Genomic DNA, 18,836 nt, shown 5'->3' on the forward strand with positions numbered 1-18,836 from the left:
CAGGAGTGGAGGAGGTAGAATTTATTCTTCTGTAACTGCAAGCTCTACTCCAAGTGATCCTTTGCTAAATTAAATGCAAGATCTAGAGGGACTAGTTAACAGGGGAAGAAGTCTCCTACTTCTGTAGAAGGTCACTGATTTGAATTTTGACACAGCTCTGAATGACTCAGGCACCTGCTGAGCCCATTCTCTCTCTATTTGAGGCCTTGTCATGTCATTGCGAAGTGTCTTAACTAAACTGCCTTCTGTATGCATAGACCGTTAGAGCTAGACATGCTTGATTCACTTTTCTACTGCTCCTGTACTCATGGGATTAGGATTAGCTAATGCCTTAATTAATCAGACATTCTTTTTTTTTTTCCTTAAAAATTTATTGACGTATTAAAAATCTCTAAATTTGCACAATAAAAAAGAAAGATTAATAGTAGCTGTCTGAGGCCCAACCTGTCCCTCTGCACTGACTTAGTGCTTGAGCTTTAACGGTTTTGCTTATACATAACTTAATCTTCTTGGTATGATCCAGGCAAACTACAGCGTCAGGCTGTGCATTAAGTGAAGTATTTGACTTTCTGCCCTTAACAAGCCTAGACCAGGTAGCTGGGTGCTGTAACAATGGCCAGGCTTCCTCACAGCTGAATGTGAATGTTGCCAGTTTACACAGTAAGCCATCAGGGATCCTCGACTTCATCAGCTACATCCTCTTCCACCTCCTTGTTGTCTTCAATACTGTTGTGGCGAATTCGTTCTGGGACAGGGTTCCGGTTCCAGGGAATGCCCAGCCCTCTGTGAACTGCCTGAATGGTCCGTTCATTCACATAGTAGGTCAGGTTTACGCATGGAATTCTTTTCCGCATCTCCTCCAAGTATCTGTAGGCCTAGGGGTAATGGATGTTAAGGTATCAGGCATGAGATGTGTTCTTGTTATTCTCATATCACAGCAGCCTGGCAAAAAACATCTAGATATGTTGCATTCACAGAGGGTGCTGCAGTCTCAGTTCGGGCATCACACTAAACTGCTCAGTAGTGTTGGGGATTCTTAGGAGATCCGTGAGATGACTCTCCAGAGGGACTTGAGCCTCCCAGCCATTTCCAAGATTTAAAAAAAAAAAAATCCGGGAGCCAGGGCCTTTATAACACCTAAACTTTTAGAAAACCCTCTAACTTTCACTTGTTTTTGCAGAAGAGCAACAACATGGAAACCAATCACTAGAATGATGAGAGTCTTTTGAATAAAAACTGGGATTAGCATTTAAATCCAAGGGAAGGGAGGACATGGGTTTTCCAATACCAGCCCCCATCCTCTGCCCTGATACCTGAAGCACTGTCAAGGTCAGAGATGTCAAATTTTAGTTTCAGTTCTTCTGAGGGTACCCAAATTTCTCAGACCCACTTTTTTTTTTAGAAATAGTAAAATAGAGCAGTCCTGAAACAAAATATGTAAAATTGACAAGAATGTCAATATCACTGCTCCAGGAGCTCTGGCTGGAGGCAAGGTTCTTAGGGCTGCTATGCTCCCTGGTCAAGCCGGGGCTCCCAGAGTCCAGGGCAGCCCTGCCATTCAGATTAGTACAGGGCCAAGGACACTCAATCTTCCGGACTCTCAGGCTGCCCTATTCCTGAGCTGGCAGCAGCCCTACAATAGTCTGCATCATAGGGCTGCCCCAGACTCTGGGAGCCAGTCTCAGGACTTCCAGGTTCCAGCTCCAGTTGGGGCTGCTGGACTCTCTGCTGCAGAGCTGTCAATTCCAGAACACTAGCAGGTTTCCAATGGATGGATGTGTAACATTACACACAGAAACCTGCTACTGATTCAGCAAAAGTTATCAAATCTGCACGAGACTTGGCAAAATGTTTTGCCCTAGTGAATCATCATTTTCCAGCTAAGAACATAAGAATGGCCATACTGGGTCAGACCAGAGGTCCATCCAGTATCTTGTCTTCTGACAGTGGCCAATGCCAGGTGCCCCAGAGGGAATGAACAAAACAGGTAATCATCAAGTGATCCATCCCCTGTCGCCTATTCCCAGCTTCTCGCTAAGTTTCATCAGAAAATTTCTGAGTGGCTCTAGTCAAGACAGCTTGTAATAAACAGGTTAGTGCCAGAGCAGGAGAGCATGATGCTCAGCACCTGGCTGGTCCAGAACAGCAGGTTACTTTTAGTCCAAGGCCTGTAATCCTGTGCCATTCTGCACTCTGCTGTTTGGCACTTCCTGCTCTGAACAAATGACTCATCACTTCCCCAGATGGCTACAAATTTATGATTTCCCATTTTTTCTGGGCCAGCCAGGTGGCTCTTGGAGACACAGTGCAATTACAGAGAAATGACCAGAAATAACCTACTGCTCCTCTCTCTCTATTAATGGGAATGGTTATGAGTATCTCAGGAGCCACACTCTGAAACCTCTATCAATGTTACTCTCAAAGTCCTGTAAAGTAAACTTCTTTCTCCCACCACAGATTAAAAATGGATTCAGTCTTGCTGCTCCTTTAGCATACCCTACACCGGGATCAAAACTACAAGCACCACACGGTGCTTCACAATGATACTTCAGCTCTCTTGCCTGGCAAAGGTCAACATAAATACTCCAAGGGTAGCTGTCTACTATGGCACCTCTACACTTACGAAGGTTGAGAGGATACAATAGTGAGCTGCATTCCCAAGGGATGCAAACATTTAGCTTGTATGCTCCTTAGGGCTTCCTTTGTCTTCCTCTGTACAGCGCCAAGAACATGGATGATGCCCAAATAATAACTTACCATCTGGAAGTCCTCCACCTGTAAGTAATGTTCAACCAGAAAGCCCAAGACATCGCCTAGGCGGATGGTACTGTCAAGGTCTGGCTCGTCGAGGAGAAGCTCACACTGCCTGATTGCCTCTTTGGGGTCCTCAGAGTAAACTCTAGTGAAAGAACAGGTTGAAACTGTAAATATCCCATGGGGGGAGGAGACAAATTCTCCCTTATTACATCTGGCTCTCAGCTGAACCACAGTTCGAGACCTGTGTAAGCCCCATAGTCTCCCTTCTGTAAGATGGACATCCTCATAGTATCTTAGCTCTAACGAGGAGAGTAGGCAGAGGCTTCATAAATCAGCAGATGGGGCACTCACCTCAAGGCCACCTTCACCTTTTACTCAAAAGTCAACCTGTCATCCCCTACACCCATATGGTTCCTTGAGGCCAAAAGTCTCATGAGTGCTTTCAGAAGTTAGTCTCCTGCATGGAACTGTTGCTGCTAAAGCAGAGAGCTTTCCTCAGATACAGATTTCCATATACGTTGTGTGCTCTGAACGCTGCAAATTACCTTCGAGCCTGGATGAATCGCTTGACCAAAGCCATCTTGCTTTGTAAGAGTGCCAGTTTGCTCTCCTGCTCTACAGGGCTTCTCGTCTTCGCCTTTGACAGGCACTTGAATGCCTCAGTCAGTGCTCCCTGTGCTTTCTCATAGTTCTGGTATTCGTCGATCTCCACCTAGAGAGAGAAGACAACTAAGATAAGTGTCCTGTTTCCAGCTGTCACAAACCGAACTCCTCTGAGAATGGACAGGGACATACCTGAGCACAGGCATCATAAAAGCCAGCTAAGAGGTCAAGGGCCTTTCCCTTGGTATAGAAGCTAATGATGTTCTTCATAATATCTGGGTCCTTTCGCCAATCCAGTGACTGTAGGTAGTTGGCTGCCATGATATAAATCTCCCTCTGTTTGGAGACTCCAGCAAAAAACACTATTTTCTCTGTGTCTCCAGACTTAAGCAGTGCTCTCATTGCCTGTAAACAGAGGGGAGAACAATCATTACTGTTAGCAATGTAGAAACATGAGGCCGCAAGCAACCAGGCAGAGATAGGTAGAAACTCCTGCATACCCTCTCTACAAACTAAGGTACAATTCTGCTGCTTCTTCCAAAACACCCTCCCACAGCAGAATCCCCAAGGGCAGATGCCAGGATTCTGAGCACTTATGTCCCTACGTTGGAGAGTGAACAGGGAGATCTCATGCTGACAGCAAACCCTGTGGAAGAAAGGGGCCCTGCAGGGTTTGAGCTCTGAGGACAGGCAACTCCGGGTGGGCTGGCAAATATTATTTAACTTGAGTATTTTTGTCTGAAACCAACTTGTGGTATCCCTGAGATTAGTCCATCAAATCAATCACTTTACCTGCAGATTAGAAGTGTGTTGTGGAGCTTCACACCTGCCAATGCCAAGGGGTTCAAACATTAGTACTGTAGCTTCTCCCCACCTATGTAGACTCACCTTCAGCTTGTTTCCTGCTTGAGTGTATTTCTTGGTTGCCATGTGGTAATTGCCTTGCCGCATGCAGCAATCAGCAATCTGTTCCAGCAGTTCTTTCCTAGACTCTTCAGAGAGCTCCTTTGAATCCTTGGAGACAGTCATCTTCTCGGCCACCTCCTCTGTGATGGTCAGGTTCTGATTCAAGCAAAGCTGCAGGGCTTCATGGTACTGGTGAAGAGGAAGAGAGCAATTAACTGCTGCTAACTAAAGGTTCTGCACTAGAAGGATCCCAACCACATCTAGCCTGCTAGAATTCAAATCTCTGAGCATGCTACAACTTTTTAGCCTTTTTCTAACTGTGTGAATGGGTGCATCTGAACTCTGCAAAGGCCAGATGTCCGCGTCCTAATCAAGTTGTGCTGCAGAATCTTAACTTCAGAGATGGCCCTGAACCAAAACCCTGCAGCTGAAGACCCTGATCTTTGAGGTGACTCTGAATCTGAAAGACTAGGCTGGGCTGGGCTGTAGCTATGTCAGGGGCTGAGCGAAAACCCTGCATTACAGAACTCTGAGGAATTCAAAATCCTGATAGAAATTCTGCAACTAGGGATTTGTTGCAGTGTGGTGAGGACCCAGGATGCAACCCAGCTCACTCCTGAGCTCTGCTCTTCTACAGGCACATGCTGTAGAGTTCCCAGGAACACTGCAAAGGCTTTACCTTTTTGGCTGCTAGCAGCAACTCCACAGCCTTCTCGTGCTGGGCATGTTCAATGAAGAAGTCAGAGCAGCGTGCCAGCAGAGCTGGGTCTGACTTCTCATCCAGGTCCTCAGCAATCAGCTGCAGGGCACCAAACTGCTGTGTGGCAAAAGCCAGCTCTAGCGCTTTGGAAAAGTGTCCTGCCTGCAAAACCAGAGAGAAACCCTTTAGTTTTCCCCTCTCTTGTACTGATTACATACAGATTCCAAGGCACCAAGCCATTAGGAAAGAGACACCAGGTTTCTGCAGTGGAGCGCGGCAAAATCAGCAGTTGCTATGCCTCCAGTCCTTTCCTTCTTGATCAGCAGGCTTTGTATGAAGGTCTCCATTAGTTACGAAGGCCAATGAACCCAACCTGAGGTACAGAGAAACATACAGTAGCCCTTCCCAGCTACCGTAATCTACATGCCTGCCATTCTGCTGCAGAGCTACCACACTATAAATTCAGAGAGTGACCTATCGGCTGGCCAGAGACGCACAGGATTCTCTGTATTCTGCCTCTAGTACAGCACTTGGTGCAGAACTTGTCTGCTCAACTATGGCAGGCAGACACAGGCAAGGAGGCTTGCACAGCTAAGTTGCAATCCGTATTAATTGATATATAATAAGCACTGATTGCTTGTGCTGGGAGTCTCCTGCAGTGATGCAGTGCCTTCCCCACCAATACTGTTTTGTAGTGAATGCGGGCTGATGTATCAGCACTGGACAAATGCAGCTGGAGGCTACAAAGTACAAGAGTGAGTTCATCTCCCAGACATCATCTGAAATGTGATGTATGTCACAAGTGAAATAGGTGGACTCAATCAAGTCCCATGGGAATGTATATTGATATTACCAAAGCCATCACTCATTACCAAATTTTGATACTGATTAAAGATTAAATATGATGAAATTTAATAAGAACAAATGCAAAGTACTCCACTTAGGAAGGAACAATCAGTTGCACATATACAAAATGGGAAATGACTGCCTGGGAAGGAGTACTGCAGAAATGAATCTGGGGGTCATAGAGGATCACAAGCTAAATATGAGTCAACAATGTAACACTGTCACTGCCCCCCCTTCCACCCCGCCCCCAAACAAACAAACATACATAATTTTGGCATGTATTAGCAGGAGTGTTGTAAGCAAGACATTGGAAGTCATTCTTCCGCTCTACTCCACACTGACAAGGCCTCAGCTGGAGTACTGTGTCCAGTTCTGGGTGCCACATTTCAGGAAAGATGTGGACAAACTGGAAAATGTAAACAGCAACAAAAATGATTAAAGGTCAAGAAAACATGACCTATGAGGTAAGATTGAAAAAACTGGGTTTCTTTATGATGGAGAAAAGAAGACTGAGGTGGGACATAAGAGTTTTCAAGTACATAAAAGGTTGTTACAAGGATGAGGGTGAAAAATTGTTCTCTTTAACCTCTTACAATAGGACAAGAATTAATGGGCTTAAATTGCAACAAGGGAGGTTTAGGGTGGACATTAGAAAAAACTTCCTATCAGGGTAGTTAAGCACTGGAACAAATTGGCTAGGGAGGTTGCTGAATTTCCATTACTGGAGGTTTTTAAGAAGAGGTTAGAAAAACACCTGTCAGGGATGGTCTAGTTATTAGGTAGTTCTGCCTTGATTGCAGAGGACTGGACTAGATGACCTCTTAAGATCCCTTTCCATCCTACACTTTTATGATTCTATGATTAGAACAGCAAGTACTGCTGCAGGTCAGTTTGAGGGGCACTGGCAGAGCTGTGGAGAGGGCCCAGGAATGGATTAACAAGGGGTTGCACATCAGGACTGGATTGACCACAATGAATGCAGATAATCAGGTATTCAGCTGATTTGGTAGCCATCCACTGTAGTGTCTTGGTCTCAACTGAAAGCTTTATACATTGCTGAGTCAGAGTTACCTTGTGGTACAACATGACTGCTCTGTCCATTTGTTCCCCCTTCTCTTCATAATAGCAGGCTGCCTCTATCATGTCTTCTGGGGAACTCAGCAGAGCCAGGTTCATCAGCTGGTCATCCAGATTGTTCTCCTACTCAAAAGTAAAGATCCATCTTCAAACAAATATTCTATTTATGATTACTTCCAGAACATCAGACTTCATAGTGCCATTAATTACCTATCCTACAGTTTTATATTGCCACCCATCCCCACTGTATCTGACCACCTTCCATATAAAATCTAGAGCAACAGCAAAGTCCCTAGTGAACTTCATGTTTCAGAGTAGCAGCTGTGTTAGTCTGTATCTGCAAAAAAAAAAAAAAAAAAAAGTAGTAGTTGTGGCACCTTAGAGACTAACCTTAGTCTCTAAGGTGCCACAAGTACTCCTTTTCTTTTAGTGAACTTCATGGAGTTTCTGGTCTTCCCTTTTGTGGGGTCAAAACTCTGCTTGGGGCAGGGTTTTTGGTTGGTTGTTGGTTTATTTCAGGAGAGGTTTTTTTGAGGGGTACTTGGGCTCCAAAGGGGTGTCAGTATTGTTAGTGTCACATTACAGACCCCTTCTCTCCTAGAAGATGTGGGTAGAAACCAATATCAACTACACAATTATATAAGCAAGAAGTATATCATACTTTACATAAGAAGGCCCACGCTAATCTCACAGGTTGGCTACATTTCCTGATGTTCATGGCCTGAGAGATGCCATTGGTGGTGAGCTCTTTGCACTCAGGTGTACATGCTGTCGTACCTTACACAAGCGAATGGCATTGTTAAATGCCTGGGCCCTAGTGTAGAAGTGCACAGCCTGCTTGATTTCATCCTGGCTCTCGTACTGGCGGGCCAGGTGATAGGATGCTGCCCAGTTTCCTGTTTCATTCGCTATTTCAGCAGCCTGAAAAGAGAGCCAGACCCTTCACATCATGCCCAGATTAAACACAAGAACATGGACTCTCCTGGGAACAGTGGGAAGCAGGCTGCCTTACCTTCTGGATGTTGCCCTGAAAGCAATAAACACGGACCAGGGAGAAATAATCCTGAGCTAACTCATAGTATCTTAGTGCGGATTCCATATCTGACTGGCTTTCCAGATACTGTGCCCACCATTTCCATAAGTTCCTAGAAAAGAAACAAAATAAGTGATGATGGTAATTAATAATTGGAACACACTACCAGGGGAAGTGGTGGATTTTCTCTCTCCAAGTCTTCAAATCAAGACTGGCTACCATTCAAGAAGATGTACTTTAGTCAAACACAAGTCATGGAGCTCAATACAGGGGAAACTGGATGAAAGTCTCTGGCCTGTGTTACTCAGCTCTCTCAGTCACAACTCTAGTAGCACTAGCTCTCCAACACAATACAGTGGGGCCCCTTCTAATGAACAAGATTCATGACCAAAGCGGACAAATGAACAAACTTCCAGCACTGGATGGTATAATGCATTAGCAAAAGTGTTTCCTACTAGCATGCTTCCGCTCTATTGAATTAACCTGGAAAATCTGAAAGCCTGGCAGGAAAGCGTAAAAACAAGTAATCTCAAACCTGAAACTCCCCCCTCAGGATACCATTCCTTCACACACTTCAGGTAAGGAAGGATGTAACATGGCACTCACTTATCTTTCATCTTGTTGACATAGATCTCCAAGGCTTGTAAATCTTCAGAGAGCATCCTGGGCACCTCAAACCTATGTGTGTCTGATTTCTCATAGCTGTGTAGAAAACGGGCACATTAGATGGTGGATCAGTGCTTTGTGGCAAACTGCTCAACTGCTATATTAATCCATTTTATTTTAGTTCTTTAGTCTCTAGAATTAACAACAATACTAATAATACTCTGTCCTTATAGAGTGCTATAAGCATCAACTGCAGGAACAGTGCTGGCCCCCCGAGTGCCAGCATGCCAAGGAAAAATAAAGGCCAAGGTGCAGCTGAGATAAGACCAAGGTGTGCAGATCATTGAGACAAAAATGGGTGCAGAAAAATAAAAAATCTTATTTGGGCCAAAGAGCCAACATATGCATCGAAGCCCCAAAAACAAACAAGCCAAATGCTAGAAGTCTGAAGTGCTACAGAAGGGCAACAAAGTGCTTATGGAAATGGCCACAAATATCTAGCACAGCTGTACCAGGAATGATTGGGAGGCTGGGTAAGAGACAGTAAAGGATATTCAATACAGATCTTGTCTCCTCACTTCATACACAAGTCTTCATATTGCCTGCTCATCTCCACTGCAATTTCACCCTCTACCCCACAGCTGGAAGGTTGCTCCTTGAAGTGTACTAACCCATCTATCTGCAACTTTCTCCCCTTCTTCTTTCCTATTAACTGAATCACATCCTCTGCTCACATTGCCTCATACACAAAATCCTTCTTTACTCCATTTTGTGACCTTATATAATAAGGGAGCCAGGCAAAAATAAAATTTAAACCAGTATGATGCATTCTAAAAACAAAAAAACCCCACAACAACTCCCCCACCAACTTTCCCAGGATCTCAGTAGCCACTGAAAAGAACTCTGGGTGCCACATAAGCATCAGGTTCATAACACATGAGCCACAATGAACCCCTGGGGTGCCAGGTGGGTCAAGAACTCTCCAACACAAAGGCTTATGCATACAACAAGGTGAAAAAGTGAAGGCTGGACTAGTGGTTAAAAGCATAGGATTTGGAGACAGGAAAGCCAAGTTCTATTCTTGACTCCACTGCAGACTTCCCATGTGATCTTGGGCAAGTCACTTAACCAGTTTTTTCCATCCTTTTCTGCCACCTTTTATCTGAGGATCTCAAACTATTATTGAAATAAACCTGGCAATTGGGGAAACTGAGACACAGTAGCAGGCACCCTCCGGACAGCCCTACCAATTTTGCCTCTGCTGTCCACAACAGTGTGCTAAAACTCAGGATTTCTTGTGTTCAGAACTAAGCTCTAGGTGCTCGGCATTTTCTACGGGAAGCTGCTTACTAGCTAAGTGCAATATTGCACTCTGCAGTGGCCTCCAGGTGTTTGGCATAGTTGTAGTATGTGGTGCGCAGGTGAACCCGGTCATGAGTCTCAGCTACTTCCATAGCTTTCTGCCACTGGTCAGAAGCCTGGTAGAACTTGTTCAGGAGGTCGTAGCGCTTGCAATTCTTGTACAGCCGCTCTGCATCTTCCTGAAAGGAGAGCGAACAAACAGTGAAAAGTTATCTGGATTTGAAGAGTACTTTACAGAGATTATATCTAAGCAGTAATGAGTGATAGAAGGCAATCAGAAAGCTATGATGATATAACTGGCTCTGTAGATATGGGGAAGTGGGGGACGTGATATATCTTGACTTTAGCAAAGCTTTTGATACGGTACCCCATGGTATTCTTGCCAGCAAGTTTAAAAAGTATGGATTGGAAGAATGGACTATAAGGTGGACAGAAAGCTGGCTAGATCGTTGGGCTCAACGGATAGTTGGGCATCAAGTGGAGTGCCCCAGGGGTCGGTCCTGGAACCGGTTTTGCTGAACATCTTCATTAATGATCTAGATGATGATGGGATGGATTTCACCCTCAGCAAGTTCGCTGATGACACTAAGCTGGGGGGAGAGGTAGATATGCTGGAGGGTAGGGGTAAGGATAGGATCCAGAGAGACCCAGACAAATTGGAGGATTGGGCCAAAAGAAATCTGATGAGCTTCAACAAGGACAAGTGCAGAGTCCTGCACTTAGGATGAAAGAATCCCATGCACTGCTACAGGCTGGGGACTAACTGGCTAAGCAGCAGTTCTGCAGAAAAGGACCTGGGGATTACAGTGGACGAGAAACTAGATATGAGTCAACAGTGTGCTCTTGTTGCCAAGAAGGCTAACGGCATATTGGGCTGCATTAGTAGGAGCACTGCCAGCAGATCGAGGGAAGTGATTATTCCCATCTATTTGGCACTGGTGAGGCAACATCTGGAGTACTGCATCCAGTTTTGGGCCCCCCACTACAAAAAGGATGTGAACAAATTGGAGAAAGTCCAGCAGAGGGCAACGAAAATGATTAAGGGGCTGGGGCACATGACTTATGAGGAGAGGCTGAGGCAACTGGGCTTATTTAGTCTGTAGAAGAGAAGAGTGAGGGGGGATTTGATAGCAGCCTTCAGCTAACTGAAGGGGGGTTCCAAAGAGGATGGAGCTAGGCTGTTCTCAGTGGTGGCAGATGACAGAACAAGAAGCAATGGTCTCAAATTGCAGTGGAGGTGGTCTAGGTTAGATATTAGGAAACACTATTTCACTAGGAGGGTGGTGAAGCACTGGAATGGGTTACCTAGGGAGGTGATGGAATCACCATCCTTAGAGGTTTTTATGGCCCAGCTTTACAAAACCCTGGCTGGGGTGATTTAGTTGGGGTTGGTCCTGCTTTGAGCAGGGAGTTGGACTAGATGACCTCCTGAGGTCTTTTCCAACCCTAATCTTTTATGATTCCATAATAGGTAGTGCACTTCTGAGCAGTTAATTACTCCAGACCATGGATTGCATTGCATAGTAAAAAGGACTAAGACAGATGGATTTGAACCTACTAAATATATGTATCCTGGAATACCAGCACTGTAACTGAGAAACTGGATGTTTATGTAAAAATAAAGAAAGCTCTCAGATCCCAGCATTTACTGGGTGATATTAACGAGGGGTGGGAGTGACATGAGTAGCCACCAGTCATAAAACTCTGATTGTGACACAACACTAAGCCATTTGATAATGGAGGTTATCAGATGTCTCATATTGGGGTTACTCGCTGGCATAACCATTCTGGGCTGCGGTAGGAGAGACCCATTACCCCAGTTAAGGAGTTTGGGAGAGCGTTGCTAACTTTGTAGCTGTTTTCTCACCAACAAGGATTCAGCTCTTGGAGACTGGCCACTGGGAAGCATTCATGGACAGAGGACTGTTCTCTTGGGATGGACTTCACCTGAGTAGGAAGGGAAATAGACTTCTAGGATGGAGGCTGGCACAACTGATTAAGAGAGCTTTAAACTAGGAATTTGGGAGAGATGTCCATGTAATCTCCACGCCAGATTTTAACATTGAGAGAGAAGAAAACGAAGTAAGAAAGGATACAGCGGTGGGTAGGAGAATGGACATAAGGAAGAAGGGTAGTGTAGATACCAGTCTAATAGGTTATAAGGGTGGTAGAATGTCTGTCCCTAATTGAGTACAGAATGTGAGCGAAGCCAAACAGCAAAAATTAAGATGTTTGTACACTAATGCGAGGAGCCTAGGTAACAAAATGGAGGAACTAGAGCTACTGGTGCAGGAAGTGAAATCAGATACTATGGGGATAACAGAAACATGGTAGAAGAGTAGTCATGACTGGACTACAGGTATTGAAGGGTCTGTGCTGTTTAGGAAAGACAGAAATAAAGGCAAAGGTGGTGGAGTAGCATTGTATATCAATGATGAGGTAGACTGTAAAGAAATAAGTGATGGAATGGATAAGACAGAGTCTGGGCAAAAATCACAATGGGGAAGAAAGCTACTAGAGCCTCCCCTGGGATAGTGCTTGGAGTGTGCTATAGACCACCGGGATCCAATTTGGATATGGATAGAGACCTCTTTAATGAAGTAAATACTAATGGGAATTGTGTGATCACTGGAGACTTTAACTTCCCAGATATAGACTGGAGGACGAGTGCTAGTAATAATAATAGGGCTCAGATTTTCCTAGATGCGATAGCTGATGGATTCTTTCATCAAGTAGTTGCTGAACTGACTAGAGGGGATGCCATTTTAGATTAGGTTTTGGTGAGTAGTGAGGACCTCATAGAAGAAATGGTTGTAGGGGACAATCTTGGTTCAAGTGATCATGAGCTAATTCAGTTCAAACTGAATAGAAGGATTAACAAAAATAAATCTGCAACTAGGGTTTTTGATTTCAAAAGGGCTAACTTTCAAAAATTAAGGAAATTAGTTAGGGAAGTGGATTGGACTGAAGAACTTGTGGATCTAAAGGCGGAGGAGGCCTGGAATTACTTCAAGTCAAAGTTGCAGAAACTATCAGAAGCCTGCATCCCAAGAAAGGGGAAAAAATTCATAGGCAGGAGTTGTAGACCAAGCTGGATGAGCAAGCATCTCAGAGAGGTGATTAAGAAAAAGCAGAACGCCTACAAGGAGTGGAAGAGGGGAGGGATCAGCAAGGAAAGCTACCTTATTGAGGTCAGAACATGTAGGGATAAAGTGAGACAGGCTAAAAGTCAAGTAGAGTTGGACCTTGCAAAGGGAATTAAAACCAGTAGTAAAAGGTTCTATAGCTATACAAATAAGAAGAAAACAAAGAAAGAAGAAGTGGGACCGCTAAACACTGAGGATGGAGTGGAGGTTAAGGATAATCTAGGCATGGACCAATATCTAAACAAATACTTTGCCTCAATCTTTAATGAGGAGCTTAGGGATAATGGTAGGATGACAAATGGGAATGAGAATATGGAGGTAGATATTACCACATCTGACGTAGCAGCCAAACTCGAACAGCTTAATGGGACTAAATCAGGGGGCCCAAATAATCTTCATCCAAGAATATTAAAGGAACTGGCACATGAAATTGCAAGCCCATTAGCAAAAAATTTTAATGAAACTGTAAACTCAGAGGTTGTACCATATTACAGGAGAATTGCTAACATAGTTCCTATTTTTAAGAAAGGAAAAAGAAGTGATCCAGGTAACTACAGGCCTGTTAGCTTGGCATCTGTAGTAAGCAGGGTCTTGGAAAAAAATTTTGAAGGAGAAAGTAGTTAAGGACATTGAGGTCAATGGTAATTGGGACAAAATACAACATGGTTTCAGAAAAGATAAATCATGCCAAACCAACCTGATCTCCTTCTTTGAGAAGGTAACAGATTTTTTTTAGACAAAGGAAATGCAGTGGATCTAATTTACCTCGATTTCAGTAAGGCATTTGATACGGTTCCACATGGGGAATTATTAGCTAAATTGGAAAAGATGGGGATCAATATGAAAATTGAGAGGTGGATAAGGAACTGGTTAAAGGGGAGACTACAACGGGTCATACTGAAAGGTGAACTGTCAGGCTGGAAGGAGGTTACTAGTGGCATTCCTCAGGGATCGATTTTGGGACCAATCTTATTTTTATTACTGACCTTGGCATAAAAAGTGGGAATGTGCTAATAAAGTTTGCAGGTGATACAAAGCTGGGAGGTATTGTGAAGGACCAGGATATCATACAGGAAGATCTGGGTGACCTTGTAAACTGGAGTAATACGATGAAATTTAATAGTGAAAAGTGCAAGGCCATGCATTTAGGGATTAATAACAAGAATTATTGTTATAAGATGGGGACACATCACTTGGAAGTAACAGAGGAGAAGAACCTCAGAGTATTGGTTGATCACAGGATGGCTATGAGCCGCCAATGTGATATGGCCGTGAAAAAAGCTAATGCAGTCTTGGGATGCATCAGGCAAGGTATTTCCAGTAGAGATAAGGAGGTGTTAGTACCATTATACAAGGCACTGGTGAGACCTCATCTGGAATATTGTGTGCAGTTCTGGTCGCCCATATTTAAGAAGGATGAATTCAAACTGCAACAGGTACAGAGAAGGGCTATTAGGATGATCCGAGGAATGGAAAACCTGTCTTATGAAAGGAGACTCAAAGAGCTTGGCTTGTTTAGCCTAATCAAAAGAAGGCTGAAGTGAGATATGATTGCTCTCTATAAATATATCAGAGGGATAAATACCAGGGAGGGAGAGGAATTATTTAAGCTCAGTACCAATGTGGACACAAGAACAAATGGATATAAACTGGCCATTAGGAAGTTTAGACTTGAAATTAGATAAAGGTTTCTAACCATCAGAGGAGTGAAGTTCAGGATCAGCCTTCCAAGGGGAGCAGTGGGGGCAAAAGACATGACTGGGTTCAAGACTAGCTTGATAAGTTTATGGAGGGAATGGTATGATGGGATAGCCTAATTTTGGCAATTAATTGATCTTCAACTATTAGCGGTAAATATGCCCAATGGCCTGTGATGGGATGTTAGATGGGGTGGGATCTGAGTTACTACAGAGAATTATTTTCTGGATGTCTGGCTGGTGAGTCTTGCGCACATTCTCAGGGTTTAGCTGATCGCCACATTTGGAGTCGGAAAGGAATTTTCCTCCAGGGCAGATTGGCAGAGGCCTTGGGGGTTTTTCACCTTCCTCTGCAGCATGGGCAGGGGTCACTTGCTGGAGGATTCTCTGCACCTTGAAGTCTTTAAATCACAATTTGAGGTCTTCAATAGCTCAGACATAGGTTAGGGGTTTGTTATGGGAGTGGGTGGGTGAGATTCTGTGGCCTGCATTGTGCAGGAGGTCAGACTAGACCATCGTAATGGTCTCTTCTGACCTTAAAGTCTATGATTCTATAACCGTCTCACTCCACATCAGATCTCTCGGACACGGATTATGTTCTTAGATTATTAATGCAGAGCAAAACCTGACGCCTTTACTTATGCCAAACTTCCAATGACTTCATTTAGAGTTAGAGCCTTAGGATTTGGCCCATGGTGACACAAGCAATGAACAAAATTAAATCTGCTATTTTTAATCTTTGAGTTGGACTCCTACTGTGTCAAGGACTTTTCCTGCCCCACCCAACTGCTTTCTAGCTGAGCTCTGTATATAGTAATGGAGATAGAAATTGTTCCTTCTGTCCTGCCACAGTGTGTTTCCAACTGATTCCCATTTATTTTCAGAGAAGAATAGACCCTAGATATGGAAGAGGCCTGTTAGGTCCTATTCTAGACCCTCTCCTTGCTAATGTAGGATTGTTTTCTACAGAACATTTGCTAGTGTCTTCCCCCCAGACTAGTTTTAAATGTCTGAGCAAAGGGGCTTTCCCCACTTCCATTGAGCCTAATAAATCTCACTGTCACAAAGCTTTTTACAAATATCCAGCCTGAATTTTCCTAGTTATATACCTTTATACCCCCCAGAACAATTCCTCCACCATTCATACCCTTCAAATATTTGTAGGTTGTTAGCACATTCTGCTCTTAGCCAAATTCTACATATTCATCTCTTTCAAATCTTTCCTCTTGTATATGAATCCATTTCAGGATCCTAACAATTTGAGCTGGTTTTCTCTGAACTTCCTCCTGTTCATTAATATTTTTCTGGCAATAAGATGCTTAAATTTGAAAGCAATACTCCAGGTGCAGTTGCACCACAGATGTATAGACAGACCATGAAATCAAAGCTCCAAGATGTGGTGCTTCTGAAAACAGCGCCCAAAATTGCACTGGCAGTTTTTGCTGATGTGTTCCATTGCAATTTCTTATCTAATTTGTAGTCTCCTATGAACTCTGGTCTCTGTCAGCTGTGCTGCTTTCCAGCTTTCTACTCCCCCCTGAGTATGATTTTCCTAGATGTATCAGCTTGTATTTTTCCAAGATATGTCTTTTTTCATTTTCTACCCATGTTTTTAACCTCTTGGACCCTTTATTATTTCTGTGCCCTCCATAGTATTTGCAGTGCTTCTCAATTTAGTATCATCTGTGAATTTTGTTAAAATGCTGTTTACTCCTTATACAGATCATTAATGGAGACATTAAATAAGAGCTAACCTGGTACCAGTACATGGCTGCTTATCGTTACCTTTAATTTACAGTTCTCCAGCTAGTTTTCAGTCCACATGACAACGTGAATCTCAAAGCCAGTTTAGGTCCCAATTTTACTAGTGGAGTAAAGGTGCTATTCAAAGGGCTTGTTTAAACCCTGATAAAAGGTATCCAAAGGGCAAGTTGTATTTTAACATCTTAGCTGGCGGAGGCTGAACTGTTGGCTAGTCAATAAGTTTCTCCTCTACCACCTAACACGTTAAAATACAACTTGCCTTTTCTACAATCCAGTTTGAAAACGTGCGTTAAAATGTTTTAGCTAACCCATTTTAAGAAGACACCATTTATTTTAGTCTAGACCAGTCCAGAGTGATAAAGGACAGCAGAATCAAGCCCTAAGGTATGTGAGACAGCATATCAAATGTTTCACAACATCCAAATATATATTACCTAAACAATGTTTTCTTCACCCGCTATTTTTAATGCTATATATGTTTTTTAAAAACAATCATGTTTGCCTGGGAAGATTCATTTGTTATAAGCCTATGCTGCTTATATCTCATGATTCTGTAACCTCTAGAGGTCTAATTCTGCCACACTCACTCATATTGAGTAGTGCCCATAATACTGACTGTAGAACAAGGTCCTACTCAAGCTGAGTAAGTGGCAGAACTGGGCCCTACATGTTTAGAGGGTGCACTCCACCCCCATTATTATTTATTTCAACATTTCAATAGGGGTAGAAGTTTGACTTGCAAGAAAATAACTGTCAGAATCGCCCCTCTTTACTTTTTTGAAAATTAGTGTTGCATTTACTTTTCTCCAAGATTTTTGCACCCTTCCCAGACTTTGCAAAAATACTTGTCAGTGCTTCAGGAAGTTCATTAGTTACATTGTCTTCAATGTGAGGACGCATGCACATCTCACTTAGACTGCTGAGTCTGGACTTTGCTTATTACTAGAAAATGGGCAAGTTGCCACAGGAAGCCCTACCAGCATGCCCAGCTGAATCGCCAACATGGCCAATCTGGCTTCCACCTCTGGTTCTTGTTCCGCCTCCCTTAATGCCTTAGCTCCTCTGGCATGACCCATGTTTCCGAGGCAAACTTTGGCAACATCCAGCCTCTGAGTCTTCACGCACATGCGGGCCATATTCTCCCAGACTGCCTCACTACAAGAAATGAGAAGGCAAAGGGGATTTATCATCTTGAAGAACCTCCCCACAGGATAGAAACAGGGATGGGATTCGCTGGAGAAAGCTTTCTCCAGTGCAAGAACTGCTATATGCAAGATCAGTGCAGTCCTTAATGCATGCAGAGAATTTGAAAGAGGTAGTGAGAGGAGAAAGAAGCAGTCTGTTAGAACTTTTACACTTACTGTATATATGCAAACATATACACTATAAGAAGAGCTTGCACACACTTGCTGTGTGGGGACTTAACAGAAATAAAGATGGGTCTCAGACACAAAGATCAGGGCAAGAGCTGAGCTTTCACCAAGTTAAGGGGGTACCAAGAACTAGGATTTTGTTTCAGACTCATCTCTAAACAGAAAGCAATTATATTTATACAGACATTTATTATGCAGCCTCTGGGTGGATTTGCATCATTTAAAATGTGAAAATTAATGATAATGCTTACAACTGGTAGCAATAGTCTCCAGCCAGGTACTGCCTATCATTTAAAAACAAACAATTTACACAAAACTCAAGAAAACTCTTGGGTATGCAGATAAGCCATGCCCTGTTCTGTGAAGCTTAGTGAGCTGGGACTCTGGAGACTTGAATGCAGTTCTAGTGCTGAGGTCTTTGCACTGAAAATGCTCAGCTGCCAGTCTTCCATGGTTCAAGCCAGTAGTTGCATATCAGCTAAACTCAATAGTCAGGATGATGCATAGGAAATATCTGACCAACTATTGTGTCTTAATTTAAAACTCAGTCAGAAATCCCAAAGATGCACTAACAGTCAGTTCTGGAATGTTTTTCTTTCTTTTGATCCTGTATTGCATAGAATGAGAATTTCCCAGTGCTAACACACTGATCTGAAAAGAGCCATTAGCACTATGAAATCTCTATAAAGCTATAGAAATGATAGTTCTTGCCAGATGCTATCCTCACATCCAGCATTGAAATTAAGGAATAAATACCAGGACACAAACATTTCATGGTAGATCTCATATTACACCTGAGGCTATTTAAAACAAACAAAAAACAAACACAAACCCCAGAGACAAAATTGACTTTTGTTCAGTCTGTACAGCACCTCGCACAATGGGGTCCTCCTGGTCCATGAGCGGTGCACCTGGACACTACAGCAGTACTCTCTATAAATACATACATGTGGGGGAAAACACCAG

At 43.4% G+C, this 18,836-nt stretch overlaps 1 protein-coding gene across 5 annotated transcripts in view; it reads right to left on the minus strand.

Moving 5' to 3' along the window:
- Nucleotides 1–361: 361 nt before the first annotated feature.
- The window catches only part of IFT140 (intraflagellar transport 140), a 247,126-nt gene continuing 228,651 nt past the window's right edge, over nt 362–18,836 (minus strand). For all 5 annotated transcript variants that reach the window (XM_073362957.1, XM_073362955.1, XM_073362954.1 and 2 more), the window contains 12 exons: nt 17,475–17,652; nt 9,879–10,069; nt 8,529–8,624; nt 7,902–8,034; nt 7,667–7,810; nt 6,884–7,012; nt 4,946–5,128; nt 4,249–4,455; nt 3,553–3,765; nt 3,303–3,469; nt 2,758–2,899; nt 362–875 (listed from right to left, as the gene is read on the minus strand). In XM_073362957.1, coding sequence (XP_073219058.1) covers nt 669–875; nt 2,758–2,899; nt 3,303–3,469; nt 3,553–3,765; nt 4,249–4,455; nt 4,946–5,128; nt 6,884–7,012; nt 7,667–7,810; nt 7,902–8,034; nt 8,529–8,624; nt 9,879–10,069; nt 17,475–17,652 — 1,990 coding nt within the window. In that variant the 3' untranslated portion in view covers nt 362–668. The remainder of the gene's footprint in view (nt 876–2,757; nt 2,900–3,302; nt 3,470–3,552; nt 3,766–4,248; nt 4,456–4,945; nt 5,129–6,883; nt 7,013–7,666; nt 7,811–7,901; nt 8,035–8,528; nt 8,625–9,878; nt 10,070–17,474; nt 17,653–18,836) is intronic.

Source organism: Lepidochelys kempii, chromosome 10, assembly GCF_965140265.1.
Source record: "Lepidochelys kempii isolate rLepKem1 chromosome 10, rLepKem1.hap2, whole genome shotgun sequence".
Lineage (NCBI taxonomy): Eukaryota > Metazoa > Chordata > Testudines > Cheloniidae > Lepidochelys > Lepidochelys kempii.